A 13,395-nucleotide genomic window follows, 5' to 3' on the forward strand; every position below is an offset into this window, starting at 1 on the left:
AAACGCATCATTTATACTTTACTTAGTTATTTTACATTTTAATCGTAACTGTTTGTTAATATATCAAAATGCAGATAAACCTAAGTATCTAACCTACTGAATTATTTTTATCTTATTTTCAGTCTTTGTTGTGAATTATGGTTTATTTTAATACCGTGGGTACATTGTTGTATTTATTATTTTGAACTCGCATTAATAATATATGATGATATTTTAATATTATTAAAACAATAGCATACCTACCTATTATATAATTCCCCACCTCGTCCATCGTTAGGTGGATACCTACCTGCAGATTATTATCATATATTTGAATCCATACGTAGGTAGATTATCTATATTTACTTTTACTGTCTAGCACACGCTGCTGCTTTTATCATAGATACCTAACTATATCGATTGCTGTCGTCGCCAAAGTATTTTATCTCGCCCCGACGTATCGTAAAATAAGACCACCGTTCTCGTTATCGACCTTGGCTTTTGTTATTTCCACGGCGTCCCTACGTTTTTATTTTAATACCATATAGTGCGGTACATACCTGGTAGGTATACCTTATATATTATACCCTTGCCACGGTGTAGGTACCATCGGGCTTTGCGGAAGAAAAAACCGATAGTATTTTTTACTGTAGGTGCGAGGAATCTATTAGATTCGAAGAGAGAGAAAGAGAGAGAAATCTAGTCTCCAAATCAATAATTTTAATGCATGCGTGGGCGGTGGGAGATGTGAATATCTGAATTCGCGTCGCGCGTCTTTGCACCCTTTACAGAGCACCATCACACGAGTGTTCTGCAACAGTGAATATAAAATGGTTATTATCTGGAATCGTTCGAATTTAATAATAACACAGATGCACACGTTTGTAACTAATTTCGGTCCGTCGCTAAATCCATTGTATATTTTTATACATACCTATATATCAGGGGCGTATTTATGGGGGGGGGGGGGGGCTGAGGGGGCTTCAGCCCCCCCCCGAAATCCAGGAATTGTGTATTAAGTCTACTTATTAATTATTATGTTCTATTAGATGTAAAATCGTAAAAGTTCAATATAATTTTATAAAGAATTATTATTAACAACGAACAATTTATTCATATAATGTGTCAATGACGATTTTGATCATAACGATTATACCTTTGAGTTCGGTACATAAATGTTTAATTTTGACGTGCGGTTCTGCTGCATTATCGTTATTTCGATTTCTTTTATCTAAAATTGATTTACTGATATCATTGATTATAAATACTATAGATTGCTCACTGGCCGGTTTTTCGGTGGCGTGCTATTTGCACGGTATCGTTAGGCTGCGCTGCGGACGCGTGGTTAGTTGTGCACGGTAACGCTGCAATCGCTAGCGTCTAACTGAGTGCGAAATGCTAAATATAATATTAAGTACCTAATAACTAATAAACGTTCAAAATCTATTTTGGTTTCGTGTATAATTTAGTCAATGGCTCGATGTCTCACACACACACACACACACACACACACACATATGCAATAATGGATAATATGGTGTGTAGTTTTTCATTTCCAATTGACGCTTTGACAGTCGGTTCACGGTTGTATCGCGATTGTTAACACGTTCTGTAACGTTTATTTTATTACGCCAAAATGTCGAGAAGAAAGTGTTCTTATTTTAATTGCAATAATATGCAAAAAAATACCAAAACTCGATTTTACACCTTTCCGTTGGATTCTAATTTATTAAAAAAGTGGATAATCCATTCCGGCAACAAAAAAAATAAAAAAATATTAATTAGAACAAAAGTTATTCTAAAAGTCAGTTTTATCTGTTACGATGGAAGACATAAGCGCCAAAATTAGATAAGACAAAATAAAGTCTTATCGTACAAAAGCGCCAAAATCGTATCGTACGAAAGCGCCAAAATCCTAGGTACCTGTGTAAATTTAGGCTGAAATTCCGGATAATGAGGTTATACGAACTTTAAATGCAGCTGAATCATATCATCCACATTTAAAAGATCAATTTTATTTTGCTCATTGTTCCGTCCATAGTAATTGATGTATTATTAAAATTATAAAGCGAAACATTTATTTATATGAACTCTCCTCCTAACAATAAATTAAGGGTATCTCACGAAGAAATACCAGGATGGCGAAATAAATCGTTTAGAATATGTGAAAAAAATAGGATTAAAAAATCAACCAATTTATTAAATTTATATTTATTTGTATGTATATCATAATTTATTATTGATTTTAGATTCTGAACGAAGTGATGAATGTATTGATTTTACAATGATGTGTGTCTGTGTACAGCATCACTAGTCGAAAAAATGCTTCGATTTCAAACTTTGGGGGTGGTTTCTGATGTAAAAGTGAATATCCTTGGTGCATTATAGAGGTGAAAAGTAAACATTTTCCAACAGTTTTCAAAAAAATCGAGAAAAACAAAAAAAAATGACGGAAAAACGGGAGTTTTTACGCAAAACCAGTTTTAGACCAAATCGATTTTTTTATATGATGGTAATTCAAAAACTAATCACTGTAAACGCTTTAAATTTTTACCAAATGTTTATGTTAGTGTTATCTATGTACAGTTTAATTTTCAAAAAATTTTGACTTTTTTTGAGATATTTATAGACCACTGAAATTTTCGATTTTTATGAGCAATTTTTTTTGAAGTGTCGGTAAAAAATTTTTGGATGACCAAAAAAAACTTGAAAATTTAATACAAGGTTCCTTATGAGTTGTTCTTATTATAGCTAAAAAAAATTAAAAATCGTTAGACACAATTTTTTTTTTTTAAGCGTTTATACTTTAAATTTTTACGAAATCTGTCGAAAACGCGAAAATTCGCAAGTAATTTTGAAGTTGAAAATTCATAAAAATTTTTGTGTTTATAACTAAGGATTGAAAATACAACACTAAGTCTTCCATAAGTTTTTCTTCAAGTAGCTATAGACAAAACTCGAAGCGTCATTATAGGAAAAATTTTAAGTGCATCTGAATTTTAAATTTTTACGAAATAGCGTAACGATAACGATTTATCCTGAAACGATTTTAAATATTTGTTATTATTCAAAAAGTATAAGTGACAGATACTTGAAAATTTTACCAGTTATTAAGATTGGCATTTTCTTTACATGATTTAATTTTCAAAATATTTTGACTTTTTTTGAGATATTTATAGACCACAGAAATTTTCAATTTTTCTTAAAAAAATTTTGTGAATTGTCGATAAAATTTTTTTGGCCCTACCAAAATACTTGAAAATTTAATACAAAGTTCCTCATAAGTTATTCTTATTGTGATTAAAAAATTATAAGAATACATAGGCACAATTTTTTTTTATTAGCATTTGAAGTTCAAACATTGACAAGAATTCGTCATAAAAAAAGAGAATTACAAAATGCAGACAAATTAAAAATTTTTAAAAATAAGTAATTGATTGGTGCTGCATAAAGTACGTATTCATTTGATAGTTTTAGTTATTTTACAAGAAATCTTAAAAATTAACCTGTTATAAATAAAAATAAATGTTTATAAATACAGTATATTAATTGAACCTTGTAGTTGTAAATTTCATATTATTGTTTGTATAATTATTTCTGTAAACGTGAATATATTTCAAAAAATGTTTTCATCAATCGAAAGCCATTAAAATAATACTTTTGATTTTGTTGAGCAAACATAAGGACTTAAAGCTCCATCGAATTTAATAATAAAAATTGCAACAATATCATTAACTCAAACTCTTAATGGTTTATGATTTACTAATTGTACCTAGGTATTATAGGTATATAAAATAATTACTGGAATATTAGTTACTGTTTATTTGAGTAAAATACCTACCTAAATAAACTAAGAATAGATAAGTCCCATCTTTCCAATATTTTTTAGTTTACTCTTTCTTAATTTTCTAACAGCTCTTATAATTAATAGAAAATTAGAACGCTCTAAATTAGTTTCTTTTCCCAATATGTTAATAGACAATAGTTGAAGGTTTGATTATTAATTAATAATATAAATAATTATTGTAATGACGATCAGCGGAGGGCAAAATAAATGGTCACTCATTTCAGTGAACATCGATCGGTAACGTAAAACAAAAATAAAAATTGATGCCCGTAGACAATGCGCACACGACCAAATCATTCAAAATAAAAATAGTGATTATTTGATTATTATTAGAAGTCGGACTTCGGGATCGGGAGTCGTCGACGTCATGACGACTGACGAGTGACGATAAAAACCAGTTATACCCGCACCGCGACAATCGCGGCGGTTACGGCATTTGGAATAAAATACGAATTTATTAATATTGTTTGTTCTTATCGCCATCTATCGAGAGTTTTAATGTACGCCACCGAAAAACCGGCCAGTGAGCAATCTATAGTATTTATAATCAATGCTGATATACACGCGTTGTCACGTCTCGATCACCGTACAATAATCATACGAGCATTACGAGCCCGTATGAGCTAAAAATATTTCCGAGAAGTTGTGACGACGACGGTCGATAACGCTGTTATATAGTCGCTATTATAGATAAATATTTTGTTCTCTGATATATACGACGTTTAGGCGTTTAGTATCGCACGTAGTACGTACCTACTAACTACTAAGACAGTGGATTGTGACGAGTGTTATTGTTGGTTAAATAAAATAATAATACACCTAAGCATAATGAAAAGAACTCAACAATCGTTATTGCATTTTTATAAAAAATCTAAACAGTCCACCGAATCCGTCGATGATACAGTTCCATCTACATCGAATGTTTTACAAGATGATGACATTATGGCAACACTTGAAACAGAAAAAACAGCTCCAAGTCCACCAGTTATTTCTCCGGTAATTGAACCTAGTTTAAAATGTTTAGATTCTAAGTTTGATATAGGAGGTTATGTTGAATGTAAGAATAATTTAAGTGACGAAGAGAAAGTTTCAATTTTGCAAAACGTATGGACACCCGATTTAAAGTTTAATTTCCCATATGATAATAGTGGGAAATATAAACGTAAATTTCAAATTAAATGGCTTGAAACTTTCAAATGGTTAGCATATTCAAAATTAAGAGAGGGATTGTTTTGTAAATTCTGTGTATTGTTCTTAAATTTAAATCAGGCTGGTAAGGGATCACATGAGAAGTTAGGTAAACTTGTTTTAAAACTAAGCTAAAAGACGCATTGGAAGACTTTAGAAATCACGAAAAAAATGATTACCATAAAAATTCGTTACTTACAGCTGACAGCATAAAAGCAATTTTAGAAAAAAAACAAGATAATATATTAGTACAATTAAATAGTAAACGAAAAGATGAAGTTATAAAAAATCGCGCAAAACTTAAACCAATTATTCAAACAATTCGGTTATGTGGTAGACAGCAAATAGCATTACGGGGGCACGAGGATTCTGGTAGAATTTCTTTAGAAGAACCAAAAAATAACGATGGTAATTTCCGTTGTTTGCTTCGATATCGCTCGAAAAATGGTGACAACGTGTTAAAAGAACATTTGGAAACTAGTGGTTGTAAATCTATGTATACAAGTCCACTTATACAAAACGAAATAATAAATTTGTTTGGTGTTCTAATTCAGTCAAAAATTCTTGAAAGAGTTTCAAAAACTAAGTTTTATACAATACTTGCAGACGAAACAACTGATATTTCACAAATTGAACAGTTCTCATTATGTATTCGTTATGTTGACGAGCAGGTTTTTTCAATTCGAGAAGATTTTCTTACATTCGTTCCGGTATATGACATATCTGGTGAAGGTTTGGCTAACACGATTAAAGAAACATTAAAAAAAATTGGTTTTGATTTGAATAAAATGCGAGGTCAGGGTTACGACGGGGCTGCAGCAATGCGTGGTCGTTTTAGAGGTGTTCAGGCAATTATTAAAGATATGTACCCAAAAGCATTATACACACATTGTGTATCACACTCACTAAATCTTTGTTTATCGGATGCTACAAAATCTCAAGATATTCGAAATGCTTTTGGTATAATAAGTGAATGCTGTTCTTTTTTTAACAGTTCGGCAAAACGAACTACCTTCCTCAAAAATAAAATAAAAGAAATTAAACCAAATTCACAATCTACAAAATTGAAATCTTTATGTGAAACTCGCTGGGTGTTACGCCATGAAGCAGTTATGCTTTTTAAAGAATTTGTAGAACCCGTTGTAGCTGCATTAGAAGAAGTGCAAAATGAATGTTCTGGGACCGATTCTTCAAAAAGAGCTAATAGCCTTTTACATTGTATTTGCAACTTTAATTTTTTAATATCTATTTGTGTGTCTAGTAAATTATTAAGTTATACTTATAATTTATCGAAACATTTACAAAGTAAAAATATTGATTTATTTAATGCTCTTAATCAAGTTTCCGATGTAATTTCTGTGTTTCAATCCATAAGAGAAAACGTTGATTTAAAATTTAACAATATTTATAAAGAAGCCAAAGATGTTGCTGAAAAGTTAAATATTGAACCAAAAATGCCTCGTATTTGTAGCAGTCAAAGAAATAGAAGCAATGTACCATCTAACAACATTGAAGAATATTACAAAAAATCTATTTTTATACCGTACTTGGACGATTTGATGATGGCATTAAATGAAAGATTTATACCTCACAATGAAACTATAACTTCATTACAATATGTCTTACCAAGTATTGTAGTTGAAAAACCATTTTCTTATTTAAAAAAAGCTGTTGAATTTTATGAAAATGATTTACCGGGGCTAAATGACGTTATAGAAGCAGAGTACGAAATTTGGCAAGCTAAGTGGAAGAATATTGAAGGCAACTTAAGGCCCACAACTGCTATAGAGGCTTTGAGTGTCTGTGATAATTTAATGTATCCAAACATGTATGAATTACTAAAAATACTAGCAATAATACCAGTATCCACCGCTACAGCTGAGCGCAGCTTTTCGACGTTGAGAAGACTCAAAACGTATTTAAGAAATACAACTTCAGAATCCAGACTAGTGGGACTTGCCCTTTTAGCTATTCATAGAGACATTGACATACCAGATGACATTTTATTAGATAAATTTGCTAACAGTGGCAAAGAAAGAAATTTAAATTTGATTTGATTTGTTATATGAATATCGTATTATTATTATTATTATTATATATTATTTCATTATTAATTTTTTGAAAACATTAAAAATCATGACAAAAATTAAAATTGTGTATTAATTTTCTAACTCTTATTTTTAATAGGCTGAATTGGGGAATTTCAGTTGCAGAAAATACCACAGCCCCCCCCAAAAAAAATATCTAAATACGCCCCTGCTATATATATATATATATATATATATGTGTGTGTGTGTGTGTGTGTGTGTGTGTGTGTGTGTGTGTGTGTGTGTGTGTGTGTGTGTGTGTGTGTGTGTGTGTGTGTGTGTGTGTGTGTGTGTGTGTATGGCGTATGCGTACACCACAGAGTAGTGTTGCAGTGCTTTTAACCAAAACAGTTTTCTATTATTTATAAGAATAAATGCGATTCCGATATACTATGTATACCTATACGGGACTGTATAAAATTTAGAAACCAACTGCAGTAGTATCAGTGCTGCTGCAAGCCGGTAAAATAGAACAGACAACATATTTATAACATATACAATTAAATATTATTATTATTATCATCGTTCGTCGACAAACATGTAGGTACATGCGGCGATGTTAATTAAATCCACTCCATGTTTCTTACCTTAAAACACGGATAAATTGTGTTCAACCGCAGGTTTTTTTATTTTTTTAAAAACTCGGTTAGGTATCAGTTATTACTTATTATCTACCTACCAAACATAATTGTTTCGTTACTACAATATTCCTGCATAACCAACCAACGACACACAAGACATATTATAGGTATTTATTCTTAGTGATTACTGAAAATATGTTTTTTTAAACAACTATAAGAAGTATTATATAATCTAACGATACCGCTGCACTTTGAATACTGTAACTTGGTATGCATATATATCAGGGGTGGCCACTAAACCTTAATTTTGAGAGCCACAAATTTATGGAACCACTTGAAAGTGAGTCAGGTAAGATAGGTAGGTATGTTCATAAAATGAAGACACATTTTTATTTTTATAACGAATAAAGCAACATTTATTTTTTACATAACACAGAGCATTATTCTTCAGGTACACATTATTAAGAAATTATATTTTACTTTTCAAAAGTGCTTTTTATATTATATAAATTAATTTTACTCTAAGCTTGGTTTCAAGAGCCACACGAGACTCACTAAAAAGCCTCATGCGGCTATATATAATAAGATGTTTTTTTTTTTTGATTAATCAAATCATCCACCATCATATTTACACCTGGAGCAAAGAAGCTCGGCGGAATTCGCCCTATCTCCTTTATTATCATATACCTAGTTGGTTTTTTTCAAAGCGCTAAAAAAACACAAAAACAATGGTCTTTGTATATCTCGCCGAGCGCATAACAAGGTAAAATTCTATTTTTAATTATAAATTAATTTTTCTTTTTTCAACTCGTTCTACTTAAAATAAAGGTAAATCCACGGTCTTGTTTACTTTTTAATTAGGTCTACCTATATATTATTATACGGTCGAACGGTATCCACTTCCCACTGACCCTAGAAATGTTGGTTACAATAAGGGAGGGAGTATAACCGTAGGTATGCAGTATAAAGCAGTCTAACAGCAATCCAAATAAAACAACTTTTGTCCGTTGCATATTTCTATTCGTTGGCAAATAAAAATAAAATAGCTCGGTTTTACTAGTTACCTTCGAATAGGTATAAAAGAAAAATCATACTCCCATATCTGCTTTATTCGTAAGTCTATAGACACTAATTTTAAGTGAGATACCATAAGTTCGGAAGGTGGTTAGGTATAATAGCTTATTACAAGTAAACAGGCATGGTACTTCAATTTTTACCCGAGGGGGGGGGGGGGCAGAGTGGAGCAAATATTTTTTTTACATGGTCTAAGATATTTTGAACAAATACTGAGGTTATTTAAATAAAATATAAATATTTTCGTATCATCTAACATAATATAGATATTATAGTTATATAGTAAACTAGTTTTTAATTTTTTATATGGTATTCTCTACAATTCTAAATAGATAATTTGTACAAACTTTTGAATAGTTAAACATTTTTTAAGAATAATGTAAAATATTTTTTATGTACCTACCTTATATAAGCAAATGTTTAATTACAGACCTTCAACAACTATATTCATTATGATGTACAAAAATGATAATTTCTTTATGACTTTAATATTATACATAATTACTGAATGGATAATTGTTATGGTATCACTGCATATTCAGTGATAATAGTTTTTATCTTGAACTGGTAGTCAGTCAGTTTGTAATATTATATAAGATTCCATGTTTTCATTACAATGTGTTAATGGCACGTTTATACTGTATTGTAAAATATAAAATGATTTAAAAAGCAGATTTGTGTTCTTGTGTTTAAAATACACACTTAAGTATAGTTGTCATAATAATATGAGACAGAACAACTATAACATGGCGCAGTCGATTATGAACCAAATAGAGGATTGAGTGGATAATTGAAGATAAAGACATATAGTATCTAGAAAGAAATGTCGTTGGAGTTCAACAGACCGAGAGGTTTATGCCTTGAAGGTAATATATCTGAGAATTTTAAAGTATTCAAACAGAAAATACTAATATATTTCAAAGCAACGGAGACTGATAAGAAAGATACCGAAGTGCAAGTGACTCGGTTATTGAATTTATTGGGTCACGATGGACTAAAACTGTATAATACAATTAAAAAAGAAGAAAAAGAAACAGTTGATACCATATTAAAATCATTAGAAACATATTGTATTCCGAAGACGAATGAAATTATTGAGCACTTTAACTTTTTCAAGCGTAAGCAAGGTGAAGGTGAACAATTTGATATCTGGTACACTGATCTGAAGAAATTAATAAAAGGATGCAACTTTGGTGAAGCAGAAAACAAAATGTTAAGAACACAAATAGTTTTGGGTATTTTTGATAGAGAAACTCAAACAAGATTGTTAAGGGAAGACGTTACATTAGATAAAATTGTGACGTATTGTCAATCAATTGAAAGGGCTGAAAGTAACAGACGAACATTAGCTTCAAGTAAGGAAGTGGACAAAGTTGTGTATGGTGTTGGAGTCAAATCAAAATGGGGAATCGACGATTCACGGAACAGGAACAATTCATATCAAAATCGATGGAAAGCTAATGATGCAAAGGATCGTCAAATGGATAATACCGAAGAAAAAGGTAAGGTGAGTATTAAAATTAATTGTAGTAGATGTGGTTTAAAACATATGTATAGAGGTTGTCCAGCGTATGGCAAAAATTGTTGAAATTGTAGTGGTTATAATCATTTTGCAAAGATGTGTAAAAAAAAAAAACAAGTTGATGAAAAGAATAAAATTAAAAAAGCGCAAGAAATTAGAGTTGAAAGTATAGATGAAGAAGATGCTGAAGATTTATATGGAAATACGATGTATGAAGAAATTGTAGGTCAAGAAGTATTTAATGATGTAATAAGAAATGAAAGAACAATAAAAGATGGTTTAATAAACGAAGAACTTATAAATGAAGAAATAATTAAAGAAGCTATAATAAATGATGATTTTATAGAAGATGATAGCGTTATACACGATGAAATTACTGAAAAAATAAGAATGTCATATATTCATGATGTACCAAGTAGTATGGAATGTACTTCAAACAGTCTTATAGACTTGACCCAACTCGCAGATTGTGAATTACAATTGATAGAAGAATCCTTTAATTGTCGAAAAAAATTTAAAACATGTAATAATAATTAAGACTTAGGTAATAATAAAGAATCAAAACTAACAGCGAGTGGTGTTCAAGTACAGAGAGCATGTATTGAGTTTCAAAGTCAGACTAATGAAAATCAATCTAAAGAAGACAATACAGTTGAAATACAAAGATCTAAGGAAGCTGAAGTACAAAAATCTAAAGAAGTAGAGAAACAAAATTCTGAAGAAATAACAAGCCCCAAAGATAATGAAGTAGAAATGAGAAGAGGTAATGCAGCAGTCGTGTTAGAAAGAATCGAAATCGATAGGGTTAGAATAGTTGAAGAAATTAGATTTACCTAGATGTTATCTAGTGAAAGATAATAGTGGAAAGGAATTAAGAAGAAATATAATATTTATGAGAAAAAAGAAAACGCTAAGCTTGGAATTAGACGAGGAAGAGGATATGAGTGATAAAGTACAAAGTGGAGGTGTGATAAATAAAGATATTAATGGTGATATGGTGAGGAGATCTGGCAGAACAATTAAGATACCAAAAAGATTTGGATATTAAGTATTGTTATGAATTGATAGTTTTTTATATTTGGTATTGTAAATAAGTTCAATGTTATTGGAAAGTACCTATTAATTTATGTAGGTACTCATTGTTTTAAAAGAAAAAAAATATATATTTTTTGTAATATGTTTAATTAGTTATGTAATTCTTTTTCATATTGTTAAAAAAAAAAAGATTTTGTATAATTTTGTGAGTATGTAAAAGTTATGTTCATATATATAAAAAAAAAAAATAATTATTTAGTATAACATTATTAATTGTTATAAGCATATTTATAATATTGTTACAAATTAATATTTACTTTAAATATAAATAAGGAGGATGTTATGGTATCACTGCATATTCAGTGATAATAGTTTTTATCTTGAACTGGTAGTCAGTCAGTTTGTAATATTATATTATAAGATTCCATGTTTTCATTACAATGTGTTAATGGCACGTTTATACTGTATTGTAAAATATAAAATGATTTAAAAAGCAGATTTGTGTTCTTGTGTTTAAATTACACACTTAAGTATAGTTGTCATAATAATATGAGACAGAACAACTATAACAATAATTATATTTCTTTTACTTACCTACATTTCATAAAAAATATAAATGAAAATAATTGTGTTTAGTAATGAACAGATGAATTTGTCTGAATCATCTTTAATGTAATGATTTGGGATATCTTTGTTTGTATATTTTCATCTAGTGCCTAATTATAACTCGATAAAGATAATTTTTAATAAATAAAAGATTTTTTCTCATTTTACAAATTTCAAAACGTATTTCATTAAAATTGTAGTAATTTTTTCCTTTATAGACAAATAACAAATTCAATTTATTCTTCAATTTTTTAGTAGTGACAAATATATTAAATATAAGCTAAACACTGATATTTTACACAACATCTATTTATGCACCATATAGTAAATTATTTAAAATCATATAATGTTAAAAAACTGATCAAAAATGTATAAAATTGCAGCAATATCAGGAATATTATTTGTTTTAAATAAAAACTTGTGATTACCTACCTAATATTTTAATAGTAAATTAAAAATTTTTAAATTGGTATTTGCATAGTAGTGTGCGCGTATAGAAACTATACCTACTTTGTATTTTATTTGACTTTTCGAAGTTAAAATTGTTCATAGATATACATTAAAACATAGATACTTTAGATAAGAAATCCTTTTTTATTAATTACAAAGTATTTATTTAAACAAAATGTATAATTAGTAATATGTAAAAATAAAACACAATTATAATCAGTTGCATAATAACAAATATACAATCATAGAATTATATACGAGTATAATATTATGTAATAATTTAATTTTAATATTACTATTTATTTTTTACCTATTTGAAAATAGACTGTACTATGTCAGGCGTTGCATGTTGACACACTGATACGCCGCGTCACATGCCCGTATAAAATATTAATATTATTATTTCAACTTTTATAACGACAAAAACTTAAAACACATCTTATACGAAAGTATTCCTATAAGTTAAAATTTTGTAAAAATAATATTTCATAAATTCTTTGATGTAGATCTTTTAAAAATAATGTTTTATGACTTTATCGCGTCGTACATATTTATCATTAGGTGGAGGGTGGGGAGGGGGGGGCTAGAACCCCACCTTACCACCGTGCCAGCAAGTAGATAACCTAATACGACCAACCTAAATGAAATAATTTACATTTTAATTTCAAAATTGTACATATATTTATGTAGTGACAGTGTATACCTGTCATATACCTACCAGATATTCAGATGTGGCTGATAATTTATTTTTAAAGGAGTTATTCTAATTCCCCATATTGTGTGATTATAGGTGGACTGCGGTATACCTATATTACCAGTTACCACATAAAGAGCGTAATACGTATTTCCTACCTCTTATTTATTTCGTTTCTTTTTGATTTAAAATAGGGATATTATAATGTAATCCAACAACATTGAAAACGAAAATAAAATTGTATTTGGAAGAAGATCCACGCACTTACTTTTTATTGTATACCTACCTATAGGTATGCACGTACGTAATATGATGGGGAGCTTAAAATCATC

At 29.6% G+C, this 13,395-nt stretch overlaps 2 protein-coding genes across 6 annotated transcripts in view; both read left to right on the forward strand.

The window, feature by feature from the left end:
• Nucleotides 1–13,395, forward strand: part of SK (small conductance calcium-activated potassium channel) — a 305,985-nt gene that overhangs the window by 287,117 nt on the left and 5,473 nt on the right. The gene's annotated exons all lie outside the window — the stretch shown is intronic.
• LOC149058189 (52 kDa repressor of the inhibitor of the protein kinase-like) lies at nt 5,482–7,265 on the forward strand. Its single transcript, XM_089219738.1, has one exon. It carries the CDS (start codon nt 5,509–5,511, stop codon nt 7,069–7,071), a length of 1,563 nt encoding a protein of 520 aa, XP_089075864.1. The 5' UTR covers nt 5,482–5,508; the 3' UTR covers nt 7,072–7,265.

Source organism: Diuraphis noxia, unplaced genomic scaffold (assembly GCF_037042655.1).
Source record: "Diuraphis noxia isolate RWA-SAM2 unplaced genomic scaffold, SU_Dnox_SAM2 contig0002, whole genome shotgun sequence".
In the NCBI taxonomy this organism is placed as follows: Eukaryota; Metazoa; Arthropoda; class Insecta; order Hemiptera; family Aphididae; genus Diuraphis; species Diuraphis noxia.